General features: G+C 37.9%; 1 protein-coding gene across 1 annotated transcript in view; it reads left to right on the top strand.

Moving 5' to 3' along the window:
- Positions 1–11,170, top strand: part of LOC110031243 — a gene marked incomplete in the record, with an annotated part of 11,831 nt that extends 661 nt beyond the window's left edge. The window contains 5 exon segments of the mRNA XM_020734361.1: positions 13–213; positions 293–1,162; positions 1,242–1,709; positions 9,736–9,922; positions 9,998–11,170. Of these exon segments, the coding sequence (XP_020590020.1) occupies positions 13–213; positions 293–1,162; positions 1,242–1,709; positions 9,736–9,922; positions 9,998–10,980 (2,709 nt within the window).
- Positions 11,171–13,842: the final 2,672 nt, after the last annotated feature.

Below are 13,842 nucleotides of genomic sequence, written 5' to 3'. Positions count from 1 at the left end.
CCCCCCGCCCCCCCGCCGATGCGCCCGATCAGTGTCCACTCCCCCTCACCCGTTGTTTCTGTAGGCGGCGCCGTCGGAGGTGTCTCCCACGGCGCCGGTCGGCTCAAACAGCGCCCCATGACCTCCGCTGAAATCATGCGGCAGCAAATGGGCGTCACCGAACAGAGCGATAACCGCCTACGAAAAACCATAATGCGCACGCTCGTCGGCCAGGTGATCGAATCCCTGATCCAAGAACCTTTCTTTCATCATTCTGGATTGATTTTTCTCATAAAAAACAATCCTTTAACAGGCCGGGAAGAGAGCGGAGACGATCATCCTACCCTTGGAGCTTTTGAGACAAATAAAACCATCGGAATTCCGCGACGCACAGGAGTACCAACAATGGCAACGTCGGCAGTTGAAGATCCTCGAGGCCGGCTTGATACAACACCCTTCCACCCCTCTTGATCGCCTCAACGCATTGGCGCTGCGCCTCCGCGAGGTGATCAGCTCCGGCGAATTGAAACCCATCGACACCAGCAAGAACTCCGAATCACTGCGCATTCTCTGCAACGCAGTCGTCTCCCTCGCTTGGCGTAATCCCAATGGATCTCCTGCCGAGGCCTGCCATTGGGCCGATGGCTTCCCCCTCAACATCCATCTCTATATTTCCCTCCTCCGATCCATCTTCGACCTCCGCGATGAAACCGTGGTGCTCGAGGAGGTCGACGAGTTGATCGAGCTGATGAAGAAGACATGGATTACGCTTGGTATAAACAAGATGACGCATAATGTCTGCTTGGCCTGGACGTTGTTCGAGCAGTATGTAAAAACAGGGCAGATCGAGCAGGAACTGCTTGGCGCGACACTGATCATGCTCGGCGAAATCTCCGGCGAGGCCAAAAGGGATGCAGAATTTCTCAAAATCCTTTCCCCGGTGATGTCGTCGATGCTAGCGTGGGCCGAAAGGAAGCTGCTTGATTACCACACCGTGTTCCGTGGGAAATGCTACGTTGGTCTCATGGAGAAGGTTCTCTCGCTGGCTCTCACCACCGCCAAAATCATGAACGACGACCGACGGAGCTCGGCTGATGAAGACGGCAACGGCGAGGTCATCAACTCTGCTGTATCCCCAATCGAACGCTACATAAAATCTTCGCTCAAGAGCGCATTCACTAAGGTGCGTCATTCTATCAAACAGATTGCATGCAAACAAATAAAGATAATAATAATAATAAATGATTCGTGGATTGAATCAGTTACTGGAGAGCGGGAACGGGAATGGGAACGTGGACAGCATGGTGGTGGAGGTAGACGAAGAACCGAGTGAGACTTTAGTGCATCTGGCGAAAGATACAGAGAGCCTGGTGGCTATAGAGAAGGAGACATATAACCCGGTGCTGAAGAGATGGCATCCTGGCTCTATGGCGGTAGCGGTGGCCACACTCCATAGCTGCTATGGGATTGTGTTGAAGCAGTATTTGGCAAGGATCAGCGTACTGAAAAATGAGACGGTCCGGGTTCTTCAGACCGCCGGAAAGCTGGAGAAGACGCTGGTGCAGATGGTGGTGGAGGACTCTGCCAACTGCGAGGATGGAGGTAAGGGTATCGTAAGGGAGATGGCGCCCTACGAAGTGGACTCCATCATCCTTAGCCTGATGAAGGATTGGATCACGGGAAGATTGAGAATTGGCAGGGAGTGTCTTTACAGAGCAAAGGAAACAGAGGTTCGTGAGTTTCTCGTTTTGTTTTTGGGTCCAGTATAATAATTTTAAAGTATGTTTTGAGAGAAAGGTTGAGCTTTTAAATTCATCATATTTAATTAGACATAATAAAAATTAACGTCATTTTAAACACAAAAATAATAGGTAAATTTTCAATCAAAATGTGCTGATTAACTTATATTTATTTTGATTTTAAGGCTTGTAATATATTTTTTTCTAAATAAATGGGAGCAAAATAGAAGAAGGCGGAGTCATTATTTAGCTTCGCATGAACATCTAGCACACATTCAGGCAATTAAAGTGATAGGTAGAGACACAATAAGTTTTTAAGTTCAAACACCTGGAAAGGGGAAAAAATAGCGAGTTCTAGTCTAGTTTAAATAATCGACTATGTAATGGTGGGTGTATATGCAAAATCTTCTTCTGAATTTGAGAAGATGAAATTATGTAGTTTATGTATAACGATATTTCAACAATAATAGTCTTAATGGGCCGCATGAACGTAGAAGATTGTTATGAAGACAGTAATACGTCATGAATGTTGTAGATGGTGGCTGTAGCACCAGCTTGTCGTAGAGATCATAATTGAAAGTCATGATAGTAGTAGGTCATGTAGTCCGTAAACGTTTTCTTTAGGAGCATTGGTTGGCCATAGGGGCCATAGTAGGGAGCTACGTGAGATTTGAGATGTGTACGCCATAGTTGGTCACATAAGCCTTAACGAGGAGTTGTAATAACGTTTGTAGGCCCCAGAGCCTGATGTTAGGAGCTACATGAGTTGTGATAACGTTCGTAGGCTATAAAAGCCAAAATTAGGAGTTGCGGGAGTTATAGATTACATTCTTAGTTGATCTCATCAGCTGTAGTGGTGAGCTACAAGGAGAGAGCTTTAGGAGTCCGGGAAAAGTCATTGTATTCTACATACGGTGGTTGCAAGTAGTTATTACTGGGTGCGTTGTTACACCATCTTCGAAAAACGTCGTTATAGCTTACACGAGTCGTCCTTGCGCCTTATTGGGGTGCATTGTTGTACCATCTTCTAGTTGTGTTGTTGCATTATATGCGGGGTAAACAATGCATCATTTTCAGGGCATTGTTACACCATCTTCGGTATATGTTGTTACACCATCTTGCGGGTGTGTTGCTCTATAGGATGGTCGGTACTCTACACGATGTTTCGTTACTCTGTTGTGTACGTCAGAATTCCGCAATGCATGTCGCGATTTCATAAGGAGCTTTGTTGCGATGAGCAGAGAGCAGTCGACAGTGATTGATGACAATTGGTGAGCAGTAGCCGATTGTGATCGAATGTGTGGACCATTCGACCTCAACTCCTTCTCCTTCAAGTCTCGGGCTTCCTCCGGTTCAAGATCTAGCTCTCCTTTCATGATTAGCATATGATTTTATTTATATAGTCAATGAGAGGACTTGCGACAAATAAGGAAATAAGGAAAGAATATATACCAATTTATTGGACGACCCGGAGAGATCCCCTTAATCGGATAATATTTTGTGGATATTTGAGCGCCTTATTGACGTCGAACTGAACGATCTTAAACTTGTTGGATTCATCTCATCGAAGCGCTCGATTTGACTGTAATCTTGTCAGATTTGGAATCTATTTGACTTCCAATTTGGCACCTGAAACTTCTAAAAATGATTTAACTGCTTGATGTAAGCTTGATCAAACTCAGATTAGATCATTTAAGCGTCAATAAGTCTTTATCATCGAGCCAGTCAATTTAACTCTAACTTTGCTGAAATAAAAAATCTAGATAATATTCAATTGAAGCTTAAGCGTTCTTTACTAAAAAAAATTATTTAAAGAATTGTGTCACGTCTCGAGATTTATATCGAATGATGAAAATTTTTTGAAAGCCTATCAATTGTCATTACACTCGAGTTAAACATTGTAAGTTAAACTTTTTGCAAATATTATTGAAATATAAATTTCTAAATACATTGCTTATTTTTTTGGAACTCTACTAGTGTTATTGCCGCTTATGGGACACCTATCAGTTATTTATGAGTAGGGGCTCCTTCGGCGAGGTTCTGCATTAGATTTAGCTAGTGTGGCAATATACTAGAAGAGAGTCTCTGAACTGTATAAGTTTTTCAACATCAGGGTATTTTTTATTAAGGTGGCAAAAGTAACTTTCCTCTTAGTGGCCCAACGATGACTCATGAGAAGAAAGCCGGTTGGACCCCGTAGAGTTGTTGTGAATTGCATCAAAGTTCTCTAAAAACACCAAATCATCTGAGAAGGCAAGGAATTTCATGCAGGACCATAAATATGGCCAGTTGAATTCCTTCTCAAGAAATAGTTGTAGGAAACGTCCATGGGAGCTTGCCGCAAACATAAGGAGAACAACAACAAAAAGTTCATGGAAGACTAAAATGTAAGGCATCAAATTAAGTGGGTCTCCCAACACCCAGACAGGGAACAGGGATGACAGAAGAATAAAGCAGCCTGGAGCTAGAGAGAAATCTAAGAGTAGAGGCCAGTTGAGATAGTGAAAGGAGCTACGTTATCCACTTTGCACATCAAATAATCTTTCCTAGTATTATCGCCAGAGGATTCCATGGAGGATAGGGAGATTTCTGGTTGAATCTTGACACCCAAGAGTATACACTAAAATTCACTTACTAGGCCAATCCATCTGCAAAGCGGGTCGTTGCCATAAAGTACAACATTCCAGAAGCAAAAACACTAAATGGATAAAATATATATCCATCGCAAATTTTTATGACACCAAACGTTGATAGTTGTAATGAAAACTTCCTATCAAATTTGTAATAAGCAGACTTCTCCCAAAAAAAAATATGGTATGCAATGAAGTAATATAATGAGAAAATCAGTGATATCATCAAAGAAATAAAGTTTTATAAATGAAGCAAAAAAGACCCAAGGAATTCATGTAACTAATGGTATAGATCTGAGACTTGGTTTGGAGTCTCATATTTGAATTTCCATGTTCTAAACTTGCATTTGATAGCAGATTTTTTATTGTTGAGAATAGTATTAGCATTTATAAATTCTTTCCTGAAGATTTTAGCTTTTCTTTCCGGCCAATTATGATGAGTAATTACTTGCACAACTAGTAGAGAGAAAAGCATAGTGACATTGCAAGTGTGTGTTTCAACGTGAACCGAGAATTGATGGAGACTACAACCAATGTCGAAGAAAGAACGCATAGGGGTTGCATTTTTAAGAAAGGAAAACGTAAAAATGGCACAAAAATAAGAGAAGAGCTTGACTGTATGGACAATTTTTACAGAGAATACATATATTAGGCGTATTGAGACCCATCGCGTTTAGATTATCCATAGTAGCTAAGCCATTGATAAAATTTTTCAAGTAAAATCGACCAATTTGAGAGAGTGACCTGTGAACCAAAGAAGTTTTCTCTAATGCATGAAAGGTAGATCTTTATAGAGATAATTATAAACATTTTTGTGAGCATAAGTGTCTTTCCCCATCAGAGTGCAAGAAGGCCCATACATGACAATGTTAATCCTGATAATATAAGTAATGCATTTAGGGGGAGCAAATGTGAGGGCGGGAGGATACATATATTCCCATGCAATAAGTTTTTAACTGGAGAGTCCTTAGAACAACCACATAAATAAAAAACAACCCCTCCATATTTCTCATAAAGTGAGATCCCATCCACCCAAGATTCCTAGAAGAAAGAAAGATTGCTATTACCAGTGACCTTGAAAGAAAATTATTCCTGACTCTTTTAGTAGCGTTGATAAGGCCTTTCCAAAAGTGATTGACTTGTCATTTTTTATTTGGAAAATAGAATCTTAGTGTGTTAAGCACTAATTAAAAAATGCATTTCCCGAGCTCTATAATTTTCATATGAGTTTAGCTTTGCACATAACATTTAAAGTGTCAAGGTTTGCAAGGCCTAAACCTCCACAATGTTTCAGGCTGGTGATGTTATTCCAAGCAATGATATAAAGATTTTCGTTCATGCTTTCAAAAGGAAGGAATTTATTAATATGAGAATTGATGCTCTTCCTTAAACCTTTAAGAATATATGTGAATCTGAACCAATAGGAGAGAAAACTCCATATTATGCTTCTAATTAGATGAAATCTACCAACAAAAGAGATGAGTTTCTGCTTTTAGTCATTTAAGATATCTTTAACCCTCTTAAATATTTAGGAGCTGATGTAAGCAGTGAGTCTAGAAGAGTTTATAGCAATACTAAGGTATTTCTAAGAAAAGGCTTTTTTTAAAAAAACCTAAGAGTTGAGAAATCTACAATTTACACCCATTAGAAACACTTTTAGAGAAGCATATGGAGGATTTTGTTAGATTAGCTTGGAGGTTAGTAATTCCTTTAAGTCTATAAAGAATTTTGCATAGCTCCATAGCAGAGATGACATAAGTTTTACCAAATACTAACAAATCTTCATCATAAATGAGGTGGTTAATGTTTTTAGGCTTAACTTTATTAGTATTAGTTACCAAATGTTTTTCATTTTAATAGAGAAAGTATTCATAATAATGGTGACTAGATATGGAGAGAAGGGGCAACCTTGTCTTAAACCTGAATAAATGGAAAAGAAACCATGAATCTCACCATTTAAAATTATAGAAAAAGGAATGTCTTTTATGCAAGCAATTATCCAGCCAACAAACTTAGTTCAAAATCCAATCATTTCCATTCTCTAATATAAGAAATCTCCTTTTGATGTCATCGAAAGCTTTTCTTGGGTCAATTTTATCAAAAAATAACTTGACACAATTAGAGGAATTAATACTCTTTAAATTCTCATTAGCAATAGTGATTTTTCAATAATATCTCTGCCGCACACAAAGGTTGCCCGAGTAGAATGAATAATATTAGACTAAATAGACTCGATTCTATCAGCCAAAAAGCTTTGCAATAACCTTATGTAAGGTGTTGTAAAGAAATTATGGCATGTAATCATTAAGTTCCCTTGAATGACTTCTGGGAATCAAAGTCAAGGCAATATGATTGATTAGGTGAGGGTGCTTAGAGGAGGAAAAGCAAAATCCGATAGCATCAATACAACCATTACCAAACTCCCAACAATCTTTAAAACATTTGGATGAGAATCCATTAGGACTAGGGCTTTTATCAGTAGATATACCAAAAAAAAGTATTTTTTTTATTTCGTTATCAAACAAGTATGTCGTAAGGTTCACAAAATCATCAGGACATAAAATTTTATCCTTGTGGAGTAGAGAAGAGGGGTAATGAGATAAAAAATTGTCATCGTTAAGAAGTTTAGAGTAGTAGTTGATGGATTCCTCCTCAATAGATGGTTGATTATAAAGAGAAATACCATTACAAAAGATCTCTTTGATAAAATTCGTTGTTATCCTGCATTTTATTTTTTTATATAGAAACTTTATGTCATCCTCACCTTTAGAGAGCCAAGCACACTTGTTTATTTGTTTGATCCACTCAACCACATAAGAGAGAAAATCAGAAAGCTTAATTTGAGCATTAAGATCATTAGAGAGAAGGTCTTTATCCAGGAGTTTAAATACAATAAAGAATAGATATGCTGCATGGATGCCTTAATATTTGCAATGGTCTTATATATATAATTAGAGGAATTCTAGAGGGACTTCTTAAGGGTATTTTTAAAATCTTTTAACCCATTACATAAAGCAAATAAAGGATCTCCCTTCACACATAAAAGCCAAGCCTGTCTTACAATGCTTTTGAATTCAGGGAAATGGCTCCATTATTTTTTTGTACTGACATCTACAATTTAAAGATAAATCAACCCCTAAAGCGAGAATGAAAGATGAATGCTTAGAAGATCGAGCTTCCAAGAGTTTATAACCAGAAAATTGAAATGAGAAAAAAAAACCACCAATTATTCTCCAAAGCTCGATCCAGAAGACAACAAATATGGTTGTGAGTTTATTGATTAAACCAACTGAATGAAAGTTCATGATTTGAAAGTTCCATAAGACTTGCCTCATCAATGCAATTATTTAAATAAGCCATTTTACTTTTGATTGTTGGAGTGCCACCCACTTTTTCTTTAACTCTCGGGATGCAATTAAAATCTCCAGTCACAATTCAAGGCTGGGAAATAGAAGTAGCTAAAGAGATAAGAGCTTGCTACTAAAGATCTTTTCTTTTAGTTGCACATTTTTCTGCATAAATAAAAGTAATGAGAAAATTAACAGAGGAGAAGGAGATGTAGCCATAAATGTACTATTGTTGAATATCCAAAACCTTAAAATCCAAAATTGCATGGTTCCATTTGACCCAAATACACCCATTCTGAGAAGAATATAATTATGAACAGACAGCTCATTAGGGAAGAAGGAGAACTACCTCATAGAGAGAGGGTTAGAAAGAGATAGAAGGGAGAGGGCTTTGTTTCCAGCAAGCAAAGCAAGTCAAGTTTATGGTCTTTAACAAGATTCCAACTATCAATGATTCTAATATCACTATTAAATCTACTTAAATTCGAAGCCATGATTTTTAGGAGAAGCATAGAGAAATCATCATAAAAGACCATTGAAGATAGAGTGGGTATTATCCTTATTCTTTCTTTTCTTAGTGTTAAAAGGAGGAGGGAGAGAGGAGTCAGGGGGGAAGAAGGTCATGAGGGAGTGGTGGTTTGCTTGTAGTAGTTAGAGGTAGAAAGAGTTAGAAGAAGGTTGCTAGAGGATCAAGTGATACCATAGAAGATGATAAAGATGTTCTATGAGAAGTATGGGCTATATGAGGATTGAGAGGGGAAAAAGAAAACGATTTACTGTTTGATGTTGCAAGGGGAGCGACATTGAGGTTTGAGGTAGGGGTGGAAGTGAGAGGTTTAGGGGGCTGAAGTGAAGTAGAATAGGGATGAAGAGGGAGAGAAAAGGTTCAATTCAAGCTTCAACTTCTAGAAGGTGGGATTTCAGTGTTCATTCTTGAGCGACTCCTCCCTCTTTTAAGAGGGAACAAAGGAGAAAGGTGGTAAGAAGGTGATTTAGGGCATGATATGTGTTTTCACGTGCAAATATGTTACAGGTTCTACAAAGGTAAGGTTTCCATTCGTAGATGAAAAGCTAAATAATATCCTTGTCCTAATAGAACTTGTTATGGAATATGAAAGAGAAGATTGAGTGTGAATCTGAACGCTGACTTAGTAAGTGTAAGTGCATATCCTTTTGCTGTGACAAGTTCTACAACTAAAGGGATTTCATTTTTGCTTACGATTTTAGAAATTTTAATTTTAAACACTAAACATAACTAAAAGTTAGGAAGTTTAATCCATACGGGGATTTCTAAAAAATCTTCTTTGGCGGGTTGAAACTAAGAAGTCCATTTTCTTATGATAAAAGGCTTGCCATTAAGAAACCATGTCCCTCCATTTAAGACCATTTCATAATCTTCCACATAGGTGAACTTAAAAAAAAAGACTAGCCAACAAAATAAGTTCGATCGCACCTTTACATTTTCAGATCTTAGTGATACTTTGTTGGAGATTGTCGTAGAATGGCCTTTTGCCCATAGCATATCTGACAAGCACCAGGTTCACCTCTTCGAGTATTCTTGAACTTTTGCCTCATAAAAAATTTTGTCCTCGTAGGGAGGGATGTAGGATAGATTGAAAGCAGAAGAGCCAGGAAGATAAGAAGGTGGAAACCCAAAAGAAAAATTCTAGGAGAGGAGGCCACATGAAAACACATTTCTTGAAGAAAACTGTTATCTTGAATTATAAGTTGTTGCACAAGAAAATAGATTTTTTTTTTAAGTTGAATTATCATATAATTATGTTATAATCTTATTCATCTTTATTTATGGAACAAATTATAAAAAAATCATTTTTTGCATTTTAAATATAGTCATTAAGCATAAAGAGGGTATGTCAAATAAATAGCACATCAGAAATTTTTTCTTAGCGGAGGCTAAAGAAATTATCATTGTACTTGTAGCAGCCATAATTTGATTTTTTTTTATCATTAAAATATCAAATAGCATGTGTTTTATTAACATATACTATCATTAAGTATAAACTATTAATATGAAAACAGACATGGAACCCAAAATCAAAATCAGAGCCGTACGCACAGTCTGCTGTTGATCTGATGAAGCTGGCAAAGGTGACAGTGGATGAGTTCTTCGAGATTCCGGTGGCTGCAAGGGAAGAACTCGTTCAGGAACTCGCCGATGGCCTCGAAACCCTCTTCCTCGATTACACCTCCTTCGTCGATTCCTGCGGTAATCCCTCTTTTCTTTTCCTTTTTTTTTTTTTAATTAAGTTTATTAGAAACAAATTTGGAGATTTGGTTGCAGGATCGAAGCAGAGCTACATCCCCACCCTCCCACCCCTAACCAGATGTAACCAGGACTCAAGATTCACGATTCTATGGAAGAAAGCACAGACCTTGATCGGCTTAACCCATCCAAAAGCCAAAAAGAAAACCACTCCGGCTGAAAGCCACCATCCCCGGCCATCAACAAGCCGCGCCACCCAACGCTTTTACATCCGCCTCAACTCCCTCCACTACGTCCTCGCCGTCCTCCACTCCATCGACAAATCCCTCTCCTTTTTCGGCCGAAACCCTTCTTCCCGCTCCCCTCACCCCCGCCTCGCCGGCCCCGGCTCCACCTCCCGCCGCCGCATCGCTCCCACTCGTTTCGACCTCGCCCGCTCCTCCCTTCAATCCGCCATCCACCACGTCTCCGAAGTCGCCGCCTTTCGCCTCATCTTCGTCGACTCCCTCCAAGCCTTCTACCAAGGCCTCTACGCCGGCGGCGTATCCGCCGCTCGAATCCGCCCTTCTCTCCGCCTATTAAAACAGAACCTGAACTTAATCGTCACAATTTTAACGGACAAGGCTCAGCCGGTGGCGGTGCGGGAGGTGATGAAGGCGGCTCTGGAGGCGTTTTTGATGGTGTTGTTAGCCGGCGGGAGCGAGAGGGCTTTCGGCCGGGGTGACAGCGAGATGGTGGCGGAGGATTTGGAGAGTCTGCGAAGAGTTTTTTGTACGTCGGGGGAGGGATTGGTGGCGGAAGAGGTGGTGGAGAGGGAGGTGGAGACGGCGGAGGGGATTGTGGCGCTGATGGGTTTGCCGACGGAGAAATTGGTGGAAGAGTTCACGACGGCGGCGTGCGAGGCGAGCGGAATTGGGGCGCAGAAGGTTCCGATGCCGCCGACGACGGGGAAGTGGAATAGATCGGATCCCAATACGATTTTGCGAGTGATTTGCTACAGAGATGATGAGGCTGCCAATCGGTTCTTGAAGCGAACGTTTCAAATGGCGAAGAGAAAGTGAAGATAATAAAATCAACAATATTTTGCTTGATATTATTAAAAATTGATTTTTTTTATTTTTTTAATTTTTTTTTATACTGAATGGTATTGAATAAAACGATAATTTTATAATGATTCTCTGTAAGGGGGGGAATTTGGATGATGAAGGGATGGCAAATGTATGAGAATGTAATGATAATTTATGTGATAAGGGTGGATATGTAAATGTACTTATTGTTTCGGATATATTTGGTTTATTGTTTGTGGAATTGGAAAAGTTATTGTATACCCATACCGCATGCATGTAGAGATGTATGTGGTGTCCGATCTTGACCGTAGATAATGGTATGCAATCAATTTTTTTTTGAAAAAAAAATTTAAAGTGAGCCCCACCGAAATACATCATGATCGTAAATCACCATGATCTACAAACAGGATCGGACACCGCATGCATCTTTGCATGTGGTGTATGTATGCAATAATTTTTCGTATGTGGTGTATGTATGTAATATTTTTCCGTGGAATTGGGACCTAATTTTAAAAATAAATTGTGAATATTGTTTATTTTTGGAAAACTTTATTTGTTAAGGGCATTTGTATAAATACCGCACAATTATGATGTATTTACATAACTAATATCTAAAAATTCATATTTACATGTGTAACCGGGTAAGTTTTTAATATAATATAAAATATATCATTAAGTTCATTTTTAATAGTGAGATACTCAAAGTTGCTATAAATGTTAATATCAAACTTTTGGTGTTCGGATATGTAAATACATAAGAATTATGGAGTAAGTGTTCAAAGTTTCATTTTTTTTAGGAAGGTATTGATGGTTTTCATAGAAAAATTATTTGATTAAATGTGATGTTTAAAGTAAGCTTTAGATTTTAAAATATTCAATAACTCAGATCAATGTAGTTGGGATTGTTTGATTTAAAAACATTCAATTATTCATTTAGAAATGACCAAATTTCCTTTTTAAAAATTTAAAATCAACTCATTTTATTACAATCTTCGAGAGGCGTCGTTGTATTGTTTGCATAGTGCGTTGTTACATCATCTTTTGGAGAAGTCGTTACACTGTTTGTGAGGCACATTATTAAACCATCACCGAAGCGTCGTTGCATCGTACTTGAGTTGCATTGTTGCAGGTGTACTAGACGATGTACTGCTCCGACAAGTGCTTTATTGTTCCGCAACGTACACATGAATTCTACAATGCACATTGAGACTCTACAAGAGTTCACTGCAAGGAGTAGGTTGTGACCGATGGTGGTTAAAGATGCTCAACAGGTCATGGTCGATAGTGGTCGGCGGCTACATAAGCGGGAGAAATCTGCCTGTGCATTGGTTCAAAAACGAGATTTGTGTCATACTTTGAGATTCATGTCAGATGGTGTAAATTTATTGATGACAGGTCACCAGTTTAATAAGTCATCTTCTATTTTTATTCTTCATTCTCAAATTAGATAAATCTAAACTTTATTTTCTTATTTTCAGGTGGAACTTGGCCCTCAACTTATTATTTTTATGTTGCATATTTGGAGGCAAAATTATAAAAAATTGAGTCCAACCATTTTAGATTCCATATGCCTCCGCCCTCCACAGGTAGATATATATAGGACAAGTGAGACTTTTTTTTTTCCAAGTGTGCATTAAAACAGAATAAGTCAATATTATACTAAGAGAAATCAACTACTTCAAAAGAGTTCATTTGATTTGTATTTATATAAAAGAATTAGGTGACTTTCTTCATGAGGATTCTTTTTGTGATCACTACATATTCTGCATTCTTTATATAAATAATATCATATCTTTTTCTCCTTCTTTTTCACTACATATTCTGCATTCTTTATATAAATAATATCTTTTTCTCCTTCTTTTACATCATCCCATTCATAATTTTATTTTGTGTCATCTTTTTTATCTTTTTTTTTTCTTGTCTCTCATTCTCTCTCAATCATTCAAAATTATTCAAAAACTTAGAATTCTTCATTTTATTTTTAACTAATTTGCTATAGACTTGAGTAAACTCTCTACTTTTGCAGTAATCCATAGTAAAGTGGTTGAGATTGCAGTCTCCCATTGTGAGATCGTTGATTTGAATCATGTATGTTGCCCTTCGGACTCACCTTTCCCAAGAAAAAAAAAATTAAAATTTAGAATATTATTATAGAACTTTACAAAATCTTAAAATCAGTTCAAATCTCTAGATCGAACTTGTGTTACTCATTTCTCCTAATTTGTATAACTTAATCCAAACTAATTTTTCAACCGATCAAAAGTCTTTCCATTCAACTCAAATTACATTTAAAGTAATCAAATGGAAAATACCCATTGAAATTAAATTATTATTTCCACCCATTTCTATTGACCTTCTAATGCCATATGCTCTGCATGATTCCAAACTTACATCTCAAGTTTCATATTCAAGGTCCTTAAATTGCCCAACATACATTTACAATGAGTTAATGAATATTAAAATTGATCATGTTATGATAATTAAGCAACAATAGCCTATAAATAAAAGCTAGACTACAACAACCATCATAGAGTAGTTGGGTTACAACAATCACTAGTGGTTATTAGTAATGATCACTGGTGGCCATTGACCTTGAGTTTTGAGGGTCAATTCATAATGTCTGAGAAGGACATTAACAACCTCATAGTTAAATAATCTTGAACTAGTTGAATTTCTCTCATCGAGATGCTCGATTTGTCTATAATCATGCTAAACCTGAAGATTATTAATCTCTTAATTAATATTTTGAAGCTACTCATTATATTTCAAGTGTTTGATCAAATCTCATTTTGGCTCACATTGAAATCACTTTTACTGTTGTAAGTTTCATAATATCAAGATGTTCAGTTTGACTAT

This window comes from Phalaenopsis equestris, unplaced genomic scaffold, assembly GCF_001263595.1.
Source record: "Phalaenopsis equestris unplaced genomic scaffold, ASM126359v1 Scaffold000002, whole genome shotgun sequence".
Taxonomy (NCBI): domain Eukaryota; kingdom Viridiplantae; phylum Streptophyta; class Magnoliopsida; order Asparagales; family Orchidaceae; genus Phalaenopsis; species Phalaenopsis equestris.
Note: the sequence above shows the minus strand (reverse complement) of the source record. Positions and strands in the feature narration are given on the sequence as shown.